The sequence below is a fragment of the Malaclemys terrapin genome, chromosome 6 (assembly GCF_027887155.1).
Source record: "Malaclemys terrapin pileata isolate rMalTer1 chromosome 6, rMalTer1.hap1, whole genome shotgun sequence".
Classification (NCBI taxonomy): Eukaryota; Metazoa; Chordata; order Testudines; family Emydidae; genus Malaclemys; species Malaclemys terrapin.
Window position 1 is genome coordinate 62,872,531 of NC_071510.1, and position 22,407 is coordinate 62,894,937.

At 39.9% G+C, this 22,407-nt stretch overlaps 1 protein-coding gene and 1 long non-coding RNA gene across 3 annotated transcripts in view; one reads left to right on the forward strand and one right to left on the reverse strand.

Moving 5' to 3' along the window:
* KCNN2 (potassium calcium-activated channel subfamily N member 2) overlaps positions 1-17,588 on the reverse strand; it is a 101,568-nt gene extending 83,980 nt beyond the window's left edge. Inside the window, exons 1-2 of one of the 2 annotated variants that reach the window (XM_054032889.1) lie at positions 16,472-17,588; positions 15,625-15,720 (exon numbers count right to left, since the gene is read on the reverse strand). In XM_054032889.1, the coding sequence (XP_053888864.1) occupies positions 15,625-15,720; positions 16,472-17,566 (1,191 nt within the window). In that variant the 5' untranslated portion in view covers positions 17,567-17,588. The remainder of the gene's footprint in view (positions 1-15,624; positions 15,721-16,471) is intronic. The other variant, XM_054032890.1, reaches the window with a different exon arrangement.
* A 65-nt stretch (positions 17,589-17,653) lies between these two features.
* The window catches only part of LOC128839685 (uncharacterized), a 117,947-nt gene continuing 113,193 nt past the window's right edge, over positions 17,654-22,407 (forward strand). Inside the window, exon 1 of the long non-coding RNA XR_008445502.1 lies at positions 17,654-17,765. This is a non-coding gene — a long non-coding RNA (uncharacterized LOC128839685). The remainder of the gene's footprint in view (positions 17,766-22,407) is intronic.

Here is a 22,407-nt window from a genome sequence, read left to right on the forward strand (position 1 = left end):
GGGCCAAGGTCTGCAAATAAAAATGCACCCAGAATTCTATGCTTAATTATTATGTGTGTATAATTGTGCATGCAAATAGCTAAACAGGTGTTTTAAGTAACATGTGCATAGTTGTCCAACTTGTGCATACATTTAAATACATGGTCCTGGGCCGTTTTGAAAATCTAGCCCAAATATTTCTTGGTACATTTTGCAAAAGAAGAGATATTAATCAGGGTGTCCTGATCACACTACAGTTAAGGTTTCATTCTGCCCACCCAAATTTCCCTTCTGTTTTCTTCACTTCCTCTCCTGAGCTGTTGTATAACAGTGATTTATACTGTTCAACACTATGGGCTAGTCTTCACTACAGATGTAAGTCAACCTAAGTTACACTACTTCAGTTATATAAGTTATGTAACTGAAGTCGACGTACCTTAGGTTGACTTACAGCGGTGTCTACATTGTGCTGTGTCGACAGGAGATGCTCTCCCGGCAATTTACCTTATGCTCTCGGGGAGCTGGAGTACAGAAGTTGATGGGAGAGTTCTCTGCCATCGACTTAGTGGGTCTTCACCAGACCTGCTAAATCAACACAGCTGCATCAACCGCAGCAGTGCCAATCTAGCTGTAAGTATAGACATGGCCTATGGGCCAGAGCGTTAGCTCCATCTTTTGTCCACATGACGCCTAAGAAGACAAAGGTGGCATTAACTGCTCACTTTCTAGAGTCCCAAGGGGCCAATACTGCAACCAGCAATCACTGGGACATAGGGAAGCCCAAGTGATGCCATCTTTCCTGTCAAACATACCCACTGCAGGAATCAAGCGGGGTGTAGACTCTGCAACAGTGGCTCTATGCCACCCAAGAATTCCTCCATGCGAGGGGAATTGTCAAGATGCTAGATACAAAGGCTTTGCGGTAAAAAAAATGTCTTAGTGCTGCTGGGAAGATGGAACCTTACCAAAGACTGCAATTCAGTAGTGAGTTAAGTGATTCCTGTAAGTCTATAAAAATATCATGAGATCAAAGAAATTAGATGAGTTTATTAATAATAAAGAGGTGTTAGCACAACCCAAAAGTTACGTTCTGCTGAATTAAAAAGGTATATCATGAGCTAATTTACTGAGTATAATTTCTTCTGGACTCTTGCTGGAATAATCATCAGTCTTAAGCATCATCATATTTGTAGTCAATAGGGAGCTATTTATCTAGATGAATTTTACACATCTTTCAGCCAAATCAAAGATCCAAATATAAAATCCTCCACTCAGGGATACCATCTGGATTTGTGACACTCCTTGGATCCATAAGTAAGTGACTGAATTAAGATAATACAATAAATGATCCTTTCATCAGTGGCAGTTTTAATACAGATAATTTAATTTTTCATTTAACAGGTAAGCTAAGTGTAATTTAACACAAATGCATGGCCTGTTTCTCCCTAATGTGGGAATAAACAGTGTAATAAAATATTTTTATTTTTGTATTAAAAAGAGAAGGGAAAGGCATTTATCCCTTTATGCACTTATATATAAAGTTACAAACCAAGACACTGGGCTTGATTTTAGCTGCACCGAATTCATTCTCAGTACAGCTGATGAGGGATGGGGAGAAGGGGAAGCATGCATAGCTTTAAACCACGTTTCTGACTCTTGATGTCAGGGGTTAGCAACGGCCAAAGCAGCCCACACCTCAAGTGGAGCAACGTAATAGCTGCTCCAGCTTCTGCCAGATTGTAATGGTTCCTCAGGCACTGGCAAGGGTAACGCATTCTGGCCCCATCACACCCCATCCCCCAATTCCACCTCTGGCCTGCTCTGAAACACCCCTACTACCAAGAAGAGAGAAGGTGGCATAGAGCCACCTATGTCAGCTTTACAACACGACAGTGAAATCCCCAAAGAAATCCCCAACTGCCCCCTTTAAGGCGGCTTTAAGTTCCCTTTGCACATCTGGAGAGATACATAATACAGGGACATAATTACATTACACTGATGATTATACTAATAAAACTCCAGAAAGAAAGGCCAAATCTCTTAGAACAAACATCATCTTGTCTTTCAGACAGTAAGATATCCCTCTCCAATTTTGTCAGTGCACTAATCCAATCACCCCACTCAGTAATGTTATGGAAACACTAGTTATGGTTCTGTAATTCATGGGAAATGGTGGCCTCAAAAATATAGGACCCCACCACCTTCCCTGAAGGCAGCTTGGCATCTCTCCCTTTGGGAACAATGGAATGAAGTGACCATTTTGAAAGTGAGCATCCTTCCTAAGAAATCTAGAGGGGTGTGTGTAAGGGAATGTGAGGGACGGGGGTTAAGAGAAGACAGTCTGAATGTGGAGATCAGAAGCTGGAGGATACTGGCCATTTCACTTTGGGTGCTTTCCACTTGTCCAGAGTGAGATAAAGCACCAGAACATACTGGTGAATCTGGTCCTAAAAGTTAAAATAAAGGGAAAAAAGTAAGGATGATACTAATATATTCAAATAATTAGAAATACACATAACATGCTCTTTGAGTTTCTTGTTTATTGTTTATATATGATTTGTTTTTTAAAAATCTAAGGAACTTCCCAAATAAAACTATGTTAATTGGAGTTAAGGTTGAGGACATACCAGTAATTTAAGGGTAAAAACATTACAGGGATGTTGTAACTATTTTAAAAACAAGCATTACAAATCCAAGAAATTCCGAAGATAACATTAAACTTAAAAGATATCCAAAGATGCTAAGGTATAGAAATACAGAATTAAAGCACTTTAACTCTGCTCTCTAGAAAAAGAAAAAAAATCTGATGCATCTTTAAAAATCAGTTTTTAATCTACTGTGGGACAACAAAGACTATTTTGCACTAAACGCAACTGTATGAATATTGTACATGCAGATTACCCCCAGATTATCTACCTTCATCCCCATCACATCATTGGGATACTGGCACAAGGCTCCACTGACTCTCCACCCAGCTATCCAAGAAAAGCAAAAACACAGCAGCGCCTCTGTCCCCAGTTACCCAGATTATACTCAGGGCATAACCATAAGGGAGAGCATAAAGGGCCCTCATGCCCTCCTACTTCACTGTGCTGCTTCATATGGCAAGTTACAATCTTGCCATAAAGCAAGACTTTCAACAGCAGGGTCAGATAAATGAGGAAGCAGAGGACATGCGGTGCATTCTTTTACATATTAAAAATGTTTTTTTCCCTGCACCATTAGTTGTGACTGAAGCTGCTATATCAGCATAAAATAGCTTAACCCATCAACAAAATCCTTACAAACTCAAATCTATCAAGCATAAAAAAGGAAATCCCAGCCTATTCTATCAAACACCTTTTCAGCATCAAAGGTTATTGCTATTGCCTGGTTGTTGACATTTTTATTAGTGTTTAACACATCAACAAAAAGTCTAATGTTATTATCGGAATGCTTCACTTTTATCAATCCCATCTAGTTTATGTGAAGTATCCCACGAAAAAACAGGCTCTATCTAGCCTCATAGCCAATAGTTTTGCAAAAATATTGCGATCTATGTTTATAAATGAGATTGGACTGTAGTTAGAGCAACTAACCCCATCATTTTCCTCACCTTCAAGACAGAGAGATAACTGCATTTCATAATGTTTCAGGAAACTTCCTTTCCACAAACTGCATTCTGCACAGCAGCCCAGACTAGGAAAAAGCCCATTGTCTAGCAGCCCAGGAAAACCAAACAAACAAACAAACAAAAAAACAGGCAGAGAGGTGAAATTTAAAATCACTTACTGCCTGCTATACAAAGTGTTTATCTGAGTTCAAACTCCTAGGTGCATTGACTAACACATCTGACCTGAGGCTGAAAATAAAAATTGCTCAGTCTCTTCTGTTTCTTCCACCAAACAGCAGCAGAAAAGAGTGGTTTGCCAGCCCTGCCACTACACTGTTAGGCTTGGTCTACACTACCCCCCCCAATTCGAACTAAGGTACACAACTTCAGCTACGTGAATAACGTAGCTGAAGTCGAAGTACCTTAGTTCGAACTTACCTTGGTCCACACGCGGCAGGCAGGCTCCCCCGTCGACTCCGCGGTACTCCTCTCGCCGAGCTGGAGTACCGCAGTCGACGGCGAGCACTTCCGGGTTCGACTTATCGCGTCCAGACTAGACGCGATAAGTCGAACCCAGAACTTCGATTTCCAGCCGTCGAACTACCTGGTAAGTGTAGCCAAGGCCTTAGTTTTCTCCTTTGGCTCTACTCAGCCAGTAGTGTCCCACACTGCCTTTGGGAAGTAGACACATGTCCAAGTATATATGGCTACAAAATACAAATGGATAATCACACATTTTCTTATCTGACAACCAAATCTGAGATGCAGGTTGCCATTGTACAGAAATCCTTCATTTGACTTTGCTGTCTCAAACCATCTCATTTGAGAGATCACAACAAAATGGAAATTGTTCATACCAAACTGGATGTAAGACACAACTGAGTGCCATCTTGTGTTATTAGAGGCTAGTCCTGAATAGGGGGCAATACAGTGCAGTATCCCAGTGGGTGGATCAGGAGAGTGACATTTTGCTATAGTAGTGACCAAAGAGAAGCTGTTCTACTATACTGAAGTTTGGCTGACAGAGGATTTCGTCTCCATCAGCCTATCCTTTGTGCACAATCGAGTTACATCAGCTGCACTCTACAGTCAAGAATTTGAGTCAGATCAGCTCCTTGCACAGAAATACTGACTGGAATGAAAAAGAGCACTAAAAGAATCAGGCCCTTATTGTGTCATAATGCCTTTTGAAGAAGAAAGTGCTAATGTCCCAAACTGATGGCTTTGTAAGATAAAAGGGCAATATGATTCCCACCCATTTATGCACTTTCATAAATGCAAACCTCACTCTGTGGTAACATTTTGCCATGACACACCTCATGTTGGTGTGCAGCTGATAGCTACTCCCATATCTGGGATAAAACTAATATGGGTGATTTTCAAAAATAGCCCTTGATGTGTTGCCAGTGAAAGCTGTTTGATGGCTAACTACAAAATTTGCAAGTGCAAATTGTTATTTCTATTTATTATTTATATTTCACTAGGTGATAACATGTTAGGCACTGTCCAGACATATATGAACACATAGCCTTTGTCCTGAACAATTTACAATCTGAGATGTGGGTTCTGCACATGCAGAATCTGTGGGGACAATTTTAGAAATTGGGTCAAGGCCACTTTAAAAGATTGGGGCTACAGTGATAATACAAGGTGCCTCAACACCAGGCTGTAATCACACAATAGACTCCTCATAAATGGACTTATCTGAAAGTATAATTGTCTTCCTATCAGGGAATAGCATTCGTTATCTGAAGCACACTGATGTGTTTCATGAGAGAGTAAAATTGAAGCACTGGCCTACAATTCTAGTCAAATATATCACATATATTGGTCAAGAGTGTGTAAAGAAAGACTGCCTAAGATAGTGTCCCATGAGAGGCATCAAAATGCTGTGGAGGCTTGAACAGATGTTCATAACAGCAATCTAGTGACTCATGGAGGTTTTCAACATTATACTATTAGAATGCTTCCTAACACTGACCTACATAGTCCAGTAATACAATATCACTGAATCGTTTGCATTGCAACATTATGTTGTAGGGGATGTAGTGTTGTGCCATATGCCATGCATATCAGTTACAGTGAGCTATGCTATACACGTGCTTCCTGACTACAGCACATTATCCAGACATTCATGAGAGTATTATTTTATTGTATGTTACAGTCTAAGTGTCATATTGCAGCCAAAGTAGTATTTGTATGACATGCCTCTCATTTCAATGGCATGTATTTCGCTGAGCACAGGACTGGGCACCAGGAAATACTGAGCTCCAGTCATAGCTCTCACTCCAATTTATTCTTTGGCTCTGGCCAAATCAAACTGTTTGCCTCAGTTTTCCCTTTGAACAGTTTTCTATGAAATGGCAGATAATAATAATTATTTAATTCACAAAAGCGTTGAGAGGATTAATTAACATTTTGAAGTCACTGTGACAGTGAAAAGCACAAGGTAAATAATGTACTCAGGTTTTTTTTCGTACTTTACACACACCCTGTACCAACCTGTGGAGGTAAGGTGGTTACATCTTTAACTGTTCATGAAAGACATGCAGCTACCATTTAAACAGTTCAAAGCAAAAAACTTTACCAAAATTCTATTTGACAGGTGACAACTTATACACTTCACATCTCAGCAGACCAAATATAAAGTCCCATTCAGAAATATTTGTGACATATTGCAGATGAGAAAATTAAAAGATGGTTTTATTCAAAAAAGTGACTCTGTAGAAATGTCATTGTGGGGTCGTATATTTTTGTCTCCCAATTATTTCCATAGCAAACATGCTCCTTATACAAGCACAAAATCTCTACCACCCTCCCCAGTCCTGAAAACCTAGGCTCTGAGAGTCAAGCAGGGTTCCTTCCTTCTAAAGCATTATCACCAGTAATTAATGTTCTGCAAGCCAAATTACAGCTTCAGTTAAACCTGTGCAACACCTTTGTTTTCTGGTTATGTCTCCAGTGACACCTGTGCTGTCCTATTGCCTTCAATGCGTTTTCTCAGGTGCAACTGATTGTAACATAGTAAACAATTCTGTTGATAATGCTCAAGGGATAGACTTCAGTTCCCTATGTGGGCTCTGAGGTGTCATATACTCAACAGCAATATTAGAAAGGATATACACAGGATAGATACATAATACACCTCTACCTCGATATAACGCTGTCCTCGGGAGCCAAAAAATCTTACCGCTGTTATAGGTGAAACCGCGTTATATTGAACTTGCTTTGATCCACCGGAGTGCGCAGCCCCACCCCCTCCGGAGCACTGATTTACCGCGTTATATCCGAATTCGTGTTATATCGGGTCGTGTTATATCGAGGTAGCGGTGTATAAAACAAACTATCAGTATCTTCAGTTGCGTAAGTCTAGTTTAAAATAAATTGATCCTAAGTGACAGCAAGTGCTTCGTCTTTTACTATTCTCTTTAACACTAGAATTCTTTCTAAACCAGAAAGATGTTCTATAAAAATGAAATGTGATCCAGTGGCAACTATGAAATTTGTTTCAATAAAACTTCCAAAATTAAAGTACCAGTAATATAACAAAGTTGACCAACCTAGTCACAGTGAAAATACATAAGCTACTAAAAGTAAAATTGTTAAATATTGCAAAGACCAAATTTTCAGACTGGACTTTTCTCATCCACCTGTCAAATGTAATAGATTTCATAAAATTACAAAAAAATTAAATACTATTAAAACAAGGAGCAATAATCGATAACTAATACTGATTTTCTCTGTTCAGTCATGTGCTGTAGCTCTTTTATTAATTGTAATTATGTAAAAAAAGGGAAAGAATCCAACTTTACATTCAGTGAATGCAGCATTTTCATTGAGGGAGTTCCCATTGACTCCAATAAGTACCCGGAGTGCATCACGGGAATAATTTGGTCTAGTGTTTATTGTAATAGTGGAAGTTTCTTAATAGCTACTAAAGCTCCATATAAGTTTCCTACTGGTGTGTGTTCCAATCTGCATATTTTGGGGACTGGGAGGGAGAAAGAGAATCTCTGGGTTCCCCTATTTATTGCCCTACCAACACCTTTGGGCTACAGATTGTAATGACTTCCCCTGTGTTGATGAGAGTTGCATGTGGCTCAGTCATTGCAGGCCCATCAACAGCACTATGACTGCTAGCCAAGAATCACTTAAAAACACTCCAAGACACTTCCTCTTCCCTCTCTGAGGAACCAAAAGTGCTGCCTCCACAAAGAAGTCAGCCTCTACAAGCCTTGGAAGTGATGGATTGAGCTCTGGAAATTAACATGAGCTCGAATGGACCAGCCATGGCTTTGGAATTTTATTATGGTTTGTACTTCACTATTTTAAAGCTCACTGAAGTCCTGTAGACTTTCATCAAGACTTTTGCCTGAAGGTCCAGTCTTATGAGGTGATGAGAAACTTCAGCTATTCAAGGGCTGCCGATCCTGATCCAATTCTAATGGCATAATTTTAACTTTCTGTGCCAGCAACTGAAGCTACATCCTAGAGGGTGTCACTTCTGGGGAAAAGCATGTGGTGGTTCCTCAGGTTAGGGCAGCTTTCACTTACATCGTGGGCTCTGTAGGAGTTCCAATGGTACAGATCCCCTGGAGGTGGCACTGAATTAGTACACACACGGAACATGCTCCACCCTAGCCAATGCTACCCATCTCCAAGGCCATACTGGTCAGCTCCAGACCCCTTGTGAAAAAGGGATTATGAACATGTTATATCACGGTGTCCTCCCTCCTGAAGGATTTTTGTGAGATTAAAAAAAAATAGTCACCAGAGGCCTTCAGTTCTGGGTTATGTAAGAAGAGGTCAGTATAACCCTGAGCTGCATCCAGCTCTATGAGAAAAAAAGGCAATGCCACCTCCAGTAATATCAGAGTAACATGTCTAACTTCTAATGCATTGCTATGAAAATTTTCTCTGTACAAATTATGAATTTCAACATTATGTTCTCTATCTTGGAAGAACAAGTTTTAATCACGATATATATTGCTATTTAAATTATGTAAAATAGTATGTGGTAACAGGCTGTGTATACATAGAATGAGTGCCTTACACATTGTATATCGGATGCCTTATACATTTTTGCAATAAATAATTAATTCCAAAAATAGAATCAGCAAAAACTACCAATAATTCCTGTTTAATGTATCCTATTCATTTGTGTATTTTAGGACCATGAAGCAGCAGAAGGAAACTGACCCAAAATTTTCATGTTAGCCTTTTCCTTACTTTAACAGATTTAGGGTTATCAAATGATCAAAAAAAATCTCAATTAATCACAAGATTAAAAAAAATCATGATTAATCGCAGTTTTAATCACATTGTTAGACAATAATCGAATACCAATTTTATTTCAGCATGGAAGCTTGAATGGTGGTAGAAGCATGAAGGGGCATACGAATGTTTAGCATATCTGGCATATAATTCCTTGCAACACTGGCTATAACAGTGTCATGTGAACGCATGTTCCCACTTCAGGTGACGTTGTAAATAAGAAGTGGGCAGCATTATCTCCCATAAATATAAGCAAACTTGTTTGTCTTAGCAATTGGCTGAACAAGAAGTAGGACTGAGTGGACTTGTAGGCTCTAAAGTTTTACATTGTTTTGTTTTTGAGTGCAATTATGTAAAAAATAATAATTCAACATTTGTAAGTTGCACATTCATGATAAAGAGATTGCACTACAGTACTTGTATGAAGTGAATAGAAAGATACTGTTTCTTTTGTTAATCTTTTTTACAGTGCAAATATTTGTAATAAAAAATAATAATATAAAGTGAGCAGTCTACACTTTGTATTCTGTGTCGTAATTAAAATCAATATAATTGAAAATGTAGAAAAACATCCAAAATATGTATAGCAAATTTAAATTGGTATTCCATTATTATTTGTGATTAAAACTGCAATTAATTGTGACTATTTTCTATTGCACAACTAATTGTGATTTTTAAAAATCTAGTTAATTTGTTTTGCGTTAATTGCTTGAGTTAACTGTGATTAATTGACAGCCCTAATTAGATTCTATTGTGGACACACTGAACTATCTAACTGCTCAGTAATGGAAAAAATACAGTGATTCAATGCCCAATTACATTTCCTCATTCTTGACATGGTTGACACCGTACTAACTGCAACTGACAGGGAAACTTTTGCCATTCTAGTATACTTTTATTTTTAGCTGTCTCATTCTTCAAATGAGACAGCAACGATGAAATTCATCTGAGCTATTTCCTTTTCCTCAAAACTTTCAATCAGATGCCCAGAGAGAAAAAACAGTTATTTAACACTGTCACTAAAGAGTTATAAAGGTCAGTTCTGAAATCAGAAGCCCCTAATCCTAAAAATGAAGTATTGCAGAAAATTTAGCCAATGTGCTTTTCATTTACCTTATGCTGAATCAATGTTGAATAAAAATTCCTGTCTCCCTTCTCCCATAGCTTTCCCAATATCTTGTTGGTGGCTTCTGCCTATATTGGTCTTCCTGCCACACATACTTATGCTGTGCATGCATGACAGATCAAGAAAGGCCAACAAGCCCATTTTGTGGTAAACCAACAGCAACACATACAATTAATTTGTGGTGCAACTCCATACACCCAGCAAGCAACGATATATTATCATTCTATTATATAAATAATGGAAGAACCTCTAGATGTGCAGAATCTTTATAAGTAAAGCACTGCTAAATGATATGTGGTATGTAGTGGATACCAGAAATCATAGGGATTATGTCTCATTTCATTCAATATGTACAAAGGTGGCAAAATTTAGAACCCTATAGTTAAACTTATTCCAGCTTTATTTAAAATATAAAGGAAGGAGAAATCAAAATTGCCTCAATCATCATAATCAATGTGTATAGCATATCTCAAGGTTCATTATTTTCATTCATTAATTCTTCCACAGTTTTCTTGGGTTTATAATTTTAAAGTAAACATTCTATTTAAACTAAAAGTCCATATAGAAAATATACCATAAATTATGATGTATAATTGCAAAAGTAAACCACTAGCCCTGGAGGGTTTCTGTCTCCATTACACAGGTTCCCAGTTCCTCAGTGGGATATTTGATAAGCCTTAGAATGATGGGCCACTAGTTTGTCACTGGCCAATAAAAATAAAGTTTATTAGTCTTACCCTACCTATCTCAAAAAACTTCCTTAGCAGACTTTTGCAGTCAGGGAAGCAGCTACCCTGTGTCAGGACTCTAGGGAAAGCATTGAGTATGCTTTCCGTATGGAGACATACGTTCTCCTCCAGAGAACAGTTTCTTTGATGAACCCAGAAGGCTTACAGATCTTTCATGGGCCAAAAGCCACCAACCCTTCTTTTGCTTGGATAGGCATGCTAATGCATATTTCATAATCTCCCAACTAAAATGTTTTCATAGCATTATGGGTATGAGACAAATGAAGAAAACTCAGCGTTAATGCTGTCTGCATCTTTGACTCCTGATGTTCTTGCCTTGTTCACAAAGACATAAGCTAAGAATAAAGTACGATCCCTACATTTAAAATGTCCTGGATCCTGCTGATTTGTGCTAGACTTAACATAACAGTTAGAAAGTTAATAAATTATTGTACTAGATCACCCTTTACCCACTGAGAGTTTCAAAATAAAACGTATTTTTATAATAGACTTTCAATTATTGTTAGTGTATTTCAAAAACATATTTCTTTGAAAAAAAACTTTAAAAAGGTTGCAAAACATCCAAACATCATACTTTTCCTAGTACTCTAGAAATATAGTATTCAGGAATCCTTGATCTATGTACATTTATTGGAGCATAAAAATGAATTTGTTTTGCTAATGGGTTTAGAATGCAGGACTTAATGTGCATTCAAAAATCATGAATTTCTATTCAGTTAATATCAAAAGCCAATAAAATGTCATTTAAACCTTGCATTTCCAGGAGCATTTTGAAATGGAAATTGAAAATTCTTTATTAATGATGTTAACATGTAGTTTCTGTTTAGAACACCAGGACGTAAAGCGCCATAGCCAAGCATTGCCAAGAGAATTTCCAATATGGAGCTGTCTGTGGTGCTGAAAGAGAACAAACCAACCTATGGCATGAGGAACTGCTGCCCTTCTGCCTTCTCACTATGGAGTACATGGTCTAACAAAATAATAATCTAACATGTATCAGCTCAACCAAGGCTGTAATATAAAATTTCCTTCATAAAATAACCTGGTGAAGGAACCTCATAATTCTAATAAAACCCGCTTACCAAACATCTTTAAAATAGGATCCTTGTGAGGTCTGGACTGGCAAACTGCAGAGTTTAGCTTTATTGCCAATTTGACTGTTTTCCTATCAGAATATATCAGAAGAGACATTTAAATTGGTAGCACACAGTCATCTCCAGTACAGGGAAGGACTGAACCACACATTGTTCAGACTTCCCATTGGCAGTAGCTCAAGGTAGTCATTGAAAATAAAGAAGAAATTTTGATTCCAGCTAGTAGGCATTTTAGGCCATCAGGTGCCATCAAGAATAACTTCTGAGAGCAGAAAATCTGTAAACTTTCATCATTTGTCACAAAATACTTTCCATCATGTTTTGTAGAATAATACCTCTCATTTCCAAATAGCGTTGCTTCCCTCAAATTGTAAAACGTGACACACTACAAACAGAGACTATGGATAGTCTTCCAATTCCTAGAATATTGTTTGCTATCTCAGCAAGTTCCTGTTAATTTGCACTGTACTGACTAGCACAGTCTCAACACTTCTCAGATGAGGATTAGAGTGGAATCAATGCTCAAACACAGATTAGGTTAACAACAATTAGCGAGTTCAAACAACCCACCAGAGGGGAAAAAACAACCAAACAATAAAACCTTCATCGTCAAGTATGTCACATCTCTATGGACATAATCCTGTAGTCCTCACTAAGGATAAAACTCTCACTGAAACTAACAGAAGTTAAAAATTTGGCAATATAGATGTCCCTTCAGAAAACAGATGGCTAAAAACTTGATCTTCTTTAAATCTACTGACAGTAGGAGTGTGCAATATTTTTCATGGAACAATAATCTGAAGAATAGATTTCACAATTTCTGTTACAAGCCAAAATATTTAAATTGTGTCCACTGTATTCAGACATGAAGTGTAACATTCACTTATATACCCAGTTATTATTTGCTACTTATATGGCTATTTATGTTGCTTTTTGTGTTTTTTTACAGAAAGGGGAATAAAAAGTTTTAAGTAGGTTGCCTCTAAATCAAGAGGATATTTAATGTTGTCAGCTTAAAGGTGATATAGTGCCCTTTCCCATGTTGCTGGAAAGAGATCTCCTTCTTCATTGTCCAGGTAAATGAACTGAGCCCTGAAGATCTGCAGTTTATCCAAAACCCTACAACTATTGGCAGTCTATAGTACCTTCCTGATGAAAAGAAACTGTATCACTATTTTGCAACTAAGGGCTTGTCTACACTACCGTGTGGGGTCGATATAAGATATGCACCTTCAGCTACATGAATAGCGTAGCTGAAGTTGCCATACTTAGATCTACTTATCACCGTGTCTTCACTGCGGTAAGCTGACTGCTGATTCTCTCCTGTCGACTCTGCTTGCGCTCCTCGTTCTGTTGGAGTACCAGAGTCGACGAAAGAGTGCTCAGTGGTCGATTTATTGCATCTGCGATAAATCGACCCCTGCTGGATCTGGCAGGTAGTGTAGACAAGCCCTACGTATGTTTTTAGTTTTAGTGCTGTCAGGCAGTGTTAAACTATATTAACTTTGATTAAGCTAGTAGATGGTGTTACTCATTCTATATCATCTCATTTACTGGGAAGCTCTCTAAGAGGGGCACCAAACCCAGAAGAATTCACAGAAATACAACCAAAGTTGCATTTTTGTTTATTACTGACCAGAAAAACAAATGAGTCACTGTAAGGTAGGGTTGCCAACACTGTATTTCAAAAAATAAGGGACTGTTTCCTTAGCACCTTCCCCTCCCCCTGTACTCACCTACATTCGCCGGGGGTATTTCTTGCTGCTTTTTGCAGCACTCAGCAACTCCCGATCTTGTTGTACAGAGATAAAAAAATAAGGGACATCCCTTGTAATAAGGGACTGTTGGCAACCGTACTGTAAGGTATTTGATTTCATATATATTAGCTGAAGAACAGAAGTCCTGGATTATTTTATCTTTTGTTAACAACTGATGACACATACAGAAAGATGCACAAGATTCAGCTTTACTACCAGCTGTAGCAATTATTTGCAAAAATTTAGCCAACACATGTAAATTTATGGGCTTTCTAAATAATTAGTACTAATCAAAATCCTAGGACAAAATCAGTGATATATTTTTTGGATCTGTTGTAGATTATTCGAGTTCCCTTATGAATACAATTGTAGGCACATTTCTCTACAAAACATTAACTTCTCCAAACTTCAGAAATCTTTGGGCTTTTTCTTAATATTATTTATTTTGATTAGGGTTGTGAGTTGGTTTTTGGAGGGCAGGGCAATAATCTACACATGGCGACTGTTTAATGAACAAATGCTTGAGTACTTTCAAAATTTTTATTTTACTGTAGTTTGGAAAATTAACTGATGTATACATAGATATAAAGAAATATTAAGATAATTTTATTTTCTATTTAAAGTTTCTTAACAGAATTGCATACAGCAACTGAAATATCTAGGAAGGTTATTTTTACATAACACACTTCTACAATTTTCATTATGAAAAGCACTGTGAGGGAAAAAAATCTCTGCATTACAGAAATATCAACAATTTTTTTTCTATTTTTCTTAAGTCCTCCAATAGTTTATATTAACACTTCCACAGCAACTACTCAAGAAGAATTTAATTAACAGGTTTCCTAGCTCTATGATCTTAGTGCAAAGAAACTAGAGCCTGATTCAGAAATGGGAGTTTTGCACGTATAAGGACTGCAGGATCAGGGTCCTATTTTGCAAATGGTCTCAGATAAAACAGTATTCTTTTACTCTAACCTTAGCAGGTAGAAGCCTGTACTTACTCTTATATAACAACTATATTATAGAGAGACAAAATGGATGAGGTAATATCATTTATTGGACCAACTTTGTTGTAGCTCAAAAGCTTGTCTCTTGCACCAACAGAAGTTGATCCACTAACCTTGTCTCTCTAAAATCTGGGACCAACACAGCTGCAACAACAACTATATTATAGTTCCTTTATAAGTGTTCCATTTTTCTTTCTGTTAATTGATACAACACAAAAAAAGCTTCTTTGTCCTTGAAAATATTCACTACTGCTTTAAGCCACAAGTTCTCTACAGCAGGAAATAACAATAGCATTATATGCATCTAGGAATAAAACACCAAGGAAAAATTAATGTGGAGATTATCCTTATTTGATTATAAATCCAATCCTTCTTTCACTCCTTAGCTAAGCAAAATCCCAACTGAAAATTTGGGTTATTTATGGAAGGAAGTCTACAAGTCCTGAAAAGGTACATTTTTAAATACTAATGAAGGCAACACTTGTTGACCATTACATTTTTTTCTCACATTTCTTTACTAGATGCCTATAATTTCTGTGCCATTAAAAATATCTGTTTACAGTTTAAACATTCTATGGCTTGTTTTATTTATCTTTTTTCTTTCCAACTATTGTCTTATCTTCAGTGTTTAGGACAGCATGGTTAAGACTTCATATCTAGAGGTGACCGAAGTCTCCCTACAATTAATCATGTGATCTAATGAGGATGTCTGGATCAGCATAATATAGTTCTAAATTCTGGGCTAAAAATTCCCCTTATAGCATAAAACAACAAGTGTACACAGAATACTCTATTCAGTCATTCAGAATAAGTGATTATGCAGCATATTACAGACATTTTTATAACTTCTAATAGGAATATCAATTTATTATATTTAGTCTCTAAGATCCCTTTGAAATAGATTCAGTAAACTGCACCAAAAACAAAGTGAATGTTTTCTGAAATACTGGAAAAGAGTAACTACTCACCAAAGAATACCCTTGAAAACTGAGTCTTTTCATTACCGACAGTTTCAATGTTTGGTAGTTTATAAAGTGAAACATTACCTGAATTTCCCTTGCGTGGTATACAATAATTAGACCAAGCAGAATAATCGTGGAGAGGCTAATAAGGCATTTTAGAGCTAATGAATACAGCGACTCCTGCAACAGAAAAATATTTGAGTGTCCATGAAAAGATATACACCTTTATAAAGACTTTTTGTCCTTCACCCTTCTGAACTGTGATGGGGGGAAATCTATCTTGCATAACAGAGACCAGGATTACTGACTTGATTTCTCTCTTTTAAGGATGAAGAATAGGTGCCCTAAATCAAAACGGCTACTTGTCATTGCTTCAGCAGCAAGTCCAGTACAGGTGGGACAGCTAGCACTGGGAAACCAATTTACTCTAGGGACTGCCATTGGGATGGAGAGGGGAAAAAAGTCTCTCTCTCAAGTCTATGGAATTACACAAATCCAAAGAAATTGACCCTGGTTGGCAGAATGAAGAGTTGAGCGTGGCGATTTAAACCGCTGACTTAGAAAACAGTTTTCTTTTCAAGTTGTTCTTAAATCCCTTCTCTCCCTCCTCCTCATCCTTTCCCTCCCAGGTATGTAGCGCATGTCGCAAAGGAGCAGCGCCTAACGGACACTGGTGACACTGGCAAGTGAATGTAGAAAGTGTCTGCAGGGCATGCACTGGGTGGGAGCCGCTCTCCGCGGGGGAAAGGCGGACTGACTGACAGACCAAGCAGCTGGCTGGGACCTTGGAGAGAGCGCGGAAGGCAGAAGGAGGGAAGGGTGGGTAGGAAGCTGGTGCCTGGGAGAAAGCAAGCCCAGCAGCAGGAGGAGTGAAGGTGGGTGGGTGGCAGCTAGCGCTTTGGAAGGGAGGCGAGCGGGGAGGGGCAGGTACCTTGGTGTAGGCGCCCCAGGACAGCTCGGTCTCGATGACCATCACCACGATGCCGAACATGCCGAAGATGAGCGCGTAGTCGCTGAGCCGCTTGCGCTTCTCGAAGAGCGCTCGGCGGTGCCCCAGCTTGTAGCCGATGTTTTGGTTTTTCTTCTTGCTGGACTTGCTGCCGCTGTTGTTCTGGCTGCTGCCCCCCACGCTGCCCCCGGGGCCGGGGCCGTGCAGCGCCAGGTTGTTGGAGTTGTTGTGCTCCGGCTTGGACACCACGATCTCCGGAGCTGAGGAGGCGGCGGCGGCGGCGCCGGGGCTGGAGAGCGGCGGCTGCAGCGGCTGGGACTCGGAGTCCAGTTCCTGGAGGTTCCTGCGGGACGAGCTCAGGTGGCTGAGCGGCCGCATGACGCCGCCGTTGTACCTGCAGCTGCTCATGGCTATTTCGGTGAAGGGGTTGCTCTCCCGGCGCTGGTGGGGCTGGTGGTGGTGGTGGGTGCTGCCGCTGCTGACACTGCTGCTGGGGCTGGCTGCCTGCTGCTGCAGACTATGGCACTGGTGGTACTGGTGGTGGTGGTGGTGGTACTGGTGGTGGTGTGGCTGCCTGGACGAACCGGCATGGCTGGAGGGGGTGAGCTCGCTCACGTTCAGCTGGCTGCCCTGCCTGGAGGAGGCGGCGGAGGAGGAGAGCGGCGAGGAGTGGGTCCTGAAAGCGCCCGACAGGGGCGAGGAAGTGCGGAGCAGCAGGGGCAAGTTATCCCCCGCCGCAGCCCCAGAGTAGGTGCAGTTGTTGCACTGGAGGCATGGGCTGTGCTGCTGGGGCAGGCTCTGCTTGTCCTGGACCGGTGGCTGCTGCTGCTGCTGCTGCTGCTGGCAATGCAGGCGCGGGCGCTGCTGCTGCTCTGAGCAGAAGCCCGGCTGGAACTGCAGCGGCGTTTCCATGTCAGAACTGTTAAAGCTGCAGGAAGACCAGGCGGTGGTGCACCCTGCGCAATGCGTTATGGTCGGCAGCGGCGAGTCCTGCCGCCGCCACGAAGGGCCCATCCCGGCGCCCGTAGAATCCAGCCGGCGAGTCCGATTGGCCGGGCGAACCAAAACAACGGGCATGACGTCACCTGGAGGACGGGAAAGCTGCAGCGTGAGGCGAGGAGCGAGGGATGGGAGGGGGCGCGAGGAGAATCCCGGGAGCAGCTGCCAGCCAGCGCGAGCGCTGCCCCGCCCCTGCCCGGGGAATTCCACCTTCCCTGCAGTGCAACACAGCCCGGGCGGGGCGCGGCGAGCCGTGCTGCAAGAGCTGCTCAGGCAGGTAAGGGTGCGTCCGTCTTCTCCCTCGGGGGCACTTACACCAGGGATCGTCCCGCCGGAGCAACAACAAGGCACAATTAATAACCACAATCACCATTCGTAGCAATATTCCGCCCTCCTAGAGCCTACCACGGTGGATGCCTCAAACCCTTCGCAAGCACTAACGACTTGCTGTCAACACGCAGCGCAACCCTGACTAGCGCAGCGCAACCCTGACTAACACAGCACTTGAGGTGGTTATATTCCATCTGGAATCCTGTTATAATACCTTTGGCCCTACAGATGCTGCCTGTTAGGATCAGAAATCTCTGCAGTTAGGATTTGCTGCTGCCTGTTTACAATAATATGCAAATTATTCCTCATTCCACCCAATTTGTATCCAAAACTGGGGGAAATGTGGCCTCGTAATTACTTGTTAGCAAAAGGTGCTGCAGTTATGATACTAAAAGTTTGACAGGTAACAGTATCAGTTTCAATAGGATACAAATGCGGTACCAGTGCAATACCTGGTGTATTTAATTTGACTTCATGGGGAAAGGGCTGCATGCAGGAATTTTCCTCTGCCCGGATAATTATTTTGGGAGTAGCTTGGAACGGATTGCTCGATTTGATTCATAATAACAGGAAATCCCAGAATTACAGTGATAGAGGCAGCGATGATGCCCTTGCCTGTGTATTGTGGTTCTGATCTGGAGGCAGCGGTGAAAAGCTTTGCACTGAAGTGCGGGAGGAGTGAATTGTTGAGCCAGGACGTGTGGCTGTTTCTAACGCGGAACTAGGACTGCACCTGTTCACAAACAATTAGCTATAGGGAGAGAAATAACCCCCACCACCACCCCACACACATACTCCAGACCCTTCTCCTCGACATGCTTAAATGATTTTCAGTCCCGATGTGCATTGGAAGCATTGGCATGCACGTCCGAAAGCTCTGAACTAGGGGGAAATGGGGAAGCCTGGCTGGAGGCGGGGATTTCCCCGGACCTAGCAATGCCCGCCTCGGCGTAGACCGTTGGATTCGCTCACATTTACGCTTTTTCCGAAACATCGGGCTTTGCGCCCCGCTTCTTCCTGTCCCCGTCTTCAGCTGCACGGGAAAGATGGTAGTAGGTGAGGCCTGGCCCCGGGGCGGTAGGAGCAGAAAGGAGGCCCTGCTAGTGGCCGCGGGGAGCTGTCCAGCGATCCCCAGCAGAGCCGGGAGGGAAGGCGCGGCGGAGTCCTGCCCCTCGTCTTCCTCTTTCTTCCTGCTGGCCACCTGCAGCAGGTTCCCTGGAGACCTGAAAGACAGACATATAGCATGACTTCATGCCTCCAGCCATCCTCTCCCTGTCTGCCTACCTATGCACTCAGAACAAGCATACATATGAGAGAATAAAGAGAAGACCCAAGCTATTTCAAGAAAGAGGTTGCCATTTGTATGTGTGTTTTAATGTACATGCAGAGACACTAAACTCTAAGGGTGAAATCTGGACCCCATTGAAATCCATGGAAAAATTCCCTCTGATTTCCATGGGACCAGGATTTTGCCCTGTGGCTCAGGCAACTAAATGCATGAGCAGTCCCATGTGCATGCATAAGTGTTTGCAGGATTGGGGCCTAAAACTGCACTCATTCACTAAGTTTGTTATTCATGTGAAGTCAATGGACTATTAGCAAAAGGATTATTTCTGAGTAAGGGTTTGCAGGATTGGGTTCAGAGGCTTAGATATACTCCTTTAAAAGTGGAGGGGTAGGGGGGAAGGGAGAGAAGAGACACAGGAATTGGCAAACCTGTAACTGGATTTTCCCACTAAAAATTAAAGAATACTCAAAAATAAACTAAATTCCAAACATTTTTCAAATCCTACAATTAAAAAATTTGAGGGATTTTGCAATATGATTTAAAAAAAATTGAGAGAAGTCAGTCAGTAGAAGATTCACAGTGTTTTAAAAAAAAATCTGCTTACAATAGTCCACCAAAAGATTTACATGATAGAGACTTGTTCTAATAGGTCTAAGACTTACTGTGAAACAGGATCACTTTCATTAAGTAATTGTATTTCTGACCTGGATCCAATTTCCTGAAATTCTATTCTGCAACAATTCTAATGTTGGCCATCCACTACCATTTTGCCTTCTTTTCCCCAGTGACTTCAAGTGAATAATTCATTTTAGCAGTTCCCTTAGACAGTTTAATGTCTGGGCCAGATAAAGTCTCTATTTTGCATTTGCTTAGAGAGAGGAAAGAATCGTGAAAATGGTAAGTGATTCATTTATTATAGCCATGCTACTCTCACTGCTAGAGTTAAGGCTGTGTCAGCATTTCCATTATGCAGATAGTTTCCAAGAACCAGAAATTCAACTGTTAAATTTCATTTGAATGGCCTGACTTTAAGGGGTCAAAGTCTCTAGAAATCTTTATTTTTTCCCTAATAGTTAGGGGAAATGTTTGTTCAAGCATTTGTAAATTATAGAAATGCAGAAAAAATAATTGTTGATGATAGGTTTGTGTTTTTCAGTAGGTGTTTCCATCTCACAAAATAATTAGATTCCCAATGACATTGTGTATGCTTTAATCAGGTCTGTCTTGGGTAATTTTATTGGGGGTGAGGTTGTCAGAGAGGAGTGGATGAAGTGTCTGAACAACTAAGCTATTTAATTTAGGAAAGGCAAATTTACAACAGACCAATAACTTTATTCTCAGCCAGAATGTGGTATATTGCTTTTAGGACACCGATCTTGTAAATACATACTCATAGCAGTTTCACTGATGTAATAAAACATTATGGTTCTAAAAACCAGTCACAGGATTATTGCAATGACCCACAAATTGGGGTGCTTAAGTATGCTTAGACATGATTATAAAATAAGTGCCTGTAAATATGGATTTGCATGATATACAGTATCATAATGTGACATCTTTTATGAGCATCTGTTGGGTTAATAATCTGGATTTGAAGTCCCTCCTAATACATATTTGAATGACAGATGAAGTTATAATATTCTGTTAAATCAATCTGCACCTTCAAACTATATTAATGTACTTGATCTGTATAAACCCACTTCTCATATATTTGAGTAAAAAGGAAATTGTTTTACATTTAATAAGAACAAATATTTTAAGTAAATTTAACAGTATTATAAGCAGACAAAACAAAATCCAGAGTTATGCCATGCATTCTACCTCAAGTTGTTCTGTTTTGTCTAAATCTTGAAGGGGCTCCTATGGTAATATTTGGGTCTCAGATTAGTCCACAGTGGCACAACTCAGGGACTATATTTGTAAATCTATCTATGCATGGAAATTCTATGTAAAGTTAGGGACCAAGAGATTTGCTTCATGATAGGATGAATTAAAGAATGTAGACAGTTTTAACTTTGAACTTCCTTACTTTTGTCTGTTCATGACATGGTCTTAATGTTAGCTTAATATACTTTTTTTTCCCCTTTAACCTTTCTGGCCACATTTGTTCTTTATCCTGAAGATTTCATATCATGTCAGTTTATCATGAGTTAATCTTAAATGCGTAACTAAATTTTCAGATTCTCTGTGTTTTCATCTAATCTGATAATTTAGTTTTAATTAATTGTGAATAAAGTTATAAAATCAGAAAAAATAAGATGAATTTTTAGTAGTAGAACACGTATATGTAAAAGCTTGCTGTGTTCTGTAAGGTAAATTATATCTTTATTCTATTATTTAATATATGAACAGTTTATTGTTGACAGATTGTGTCTGTCCTTAAAATTAGGTCAAGCACTCTGCTGCTACTAGCTTTTGGAATATCTTATGTGCTTGCTTCATCTTTCTTTAAAACAATAAACAACTGAATATTCCCCTGTTTAACACAAGAGGGCATACGAATACACTCAACATATTATAAAACTAATCAACTGCAAGCTCTTATTTGTTTCAATTATATAGAGATTATTTTTACTACCCAAATTTTAAAGGTCTAAAATCAAAAATTAGTGAGAGCTTACATTTTTAAATGCTAGAGGAACAGACCCCCTCTCTCTCTCAATTTGTCAAAGATGCAAAAGAGCAGGAATAGAAAGGCACATTATTTAAATCAACCCTGCTTCTAATAATAAGCATTTTTGAAACTTTATATAAGAATGGGTGAGTAAAAGCATTTTAATAGTACAGACAAAAGATGCTAATTGAATTGCCTTTGTATGAAAGGGACACTAGCATGGCATAACGCAAAACTGATAAAATGATATCATAAGGCATGTGCCAAGGTGTAATGACAGACCCCCTACAGAACAATTTAGAGATTTTCTTTGTTTCATCAAAACATTTTTTAATTCCCTATTAAGCCTGCTCTTAGCACTATTTTAGGTCACAAAGCTGTTGTGCCAAAGATGCCATGTTATGGGGAGAGATTTATTTTAGATCTAGTTTGATAGTATGTTTAGAAAAAAGTCCTGTTTTCCAGCTGGCTACTCTAACAGCCATTCATTGCTAGGGCAAGATCAATACTGTAGAGTAAAACTGTATCACTGATAACATGTGGAGTTCAACAGATACAGAAAAAATTATTGCTAGGTTTCTTAGATCAGGAAAATGCCTGACCTGACAGCTAATGCCTAACTATCTTAAGTGGCCTAAGTAAAAGCCCTCTACATTGGTCATTATTGTTTTAGCCCATAGGTGTTTT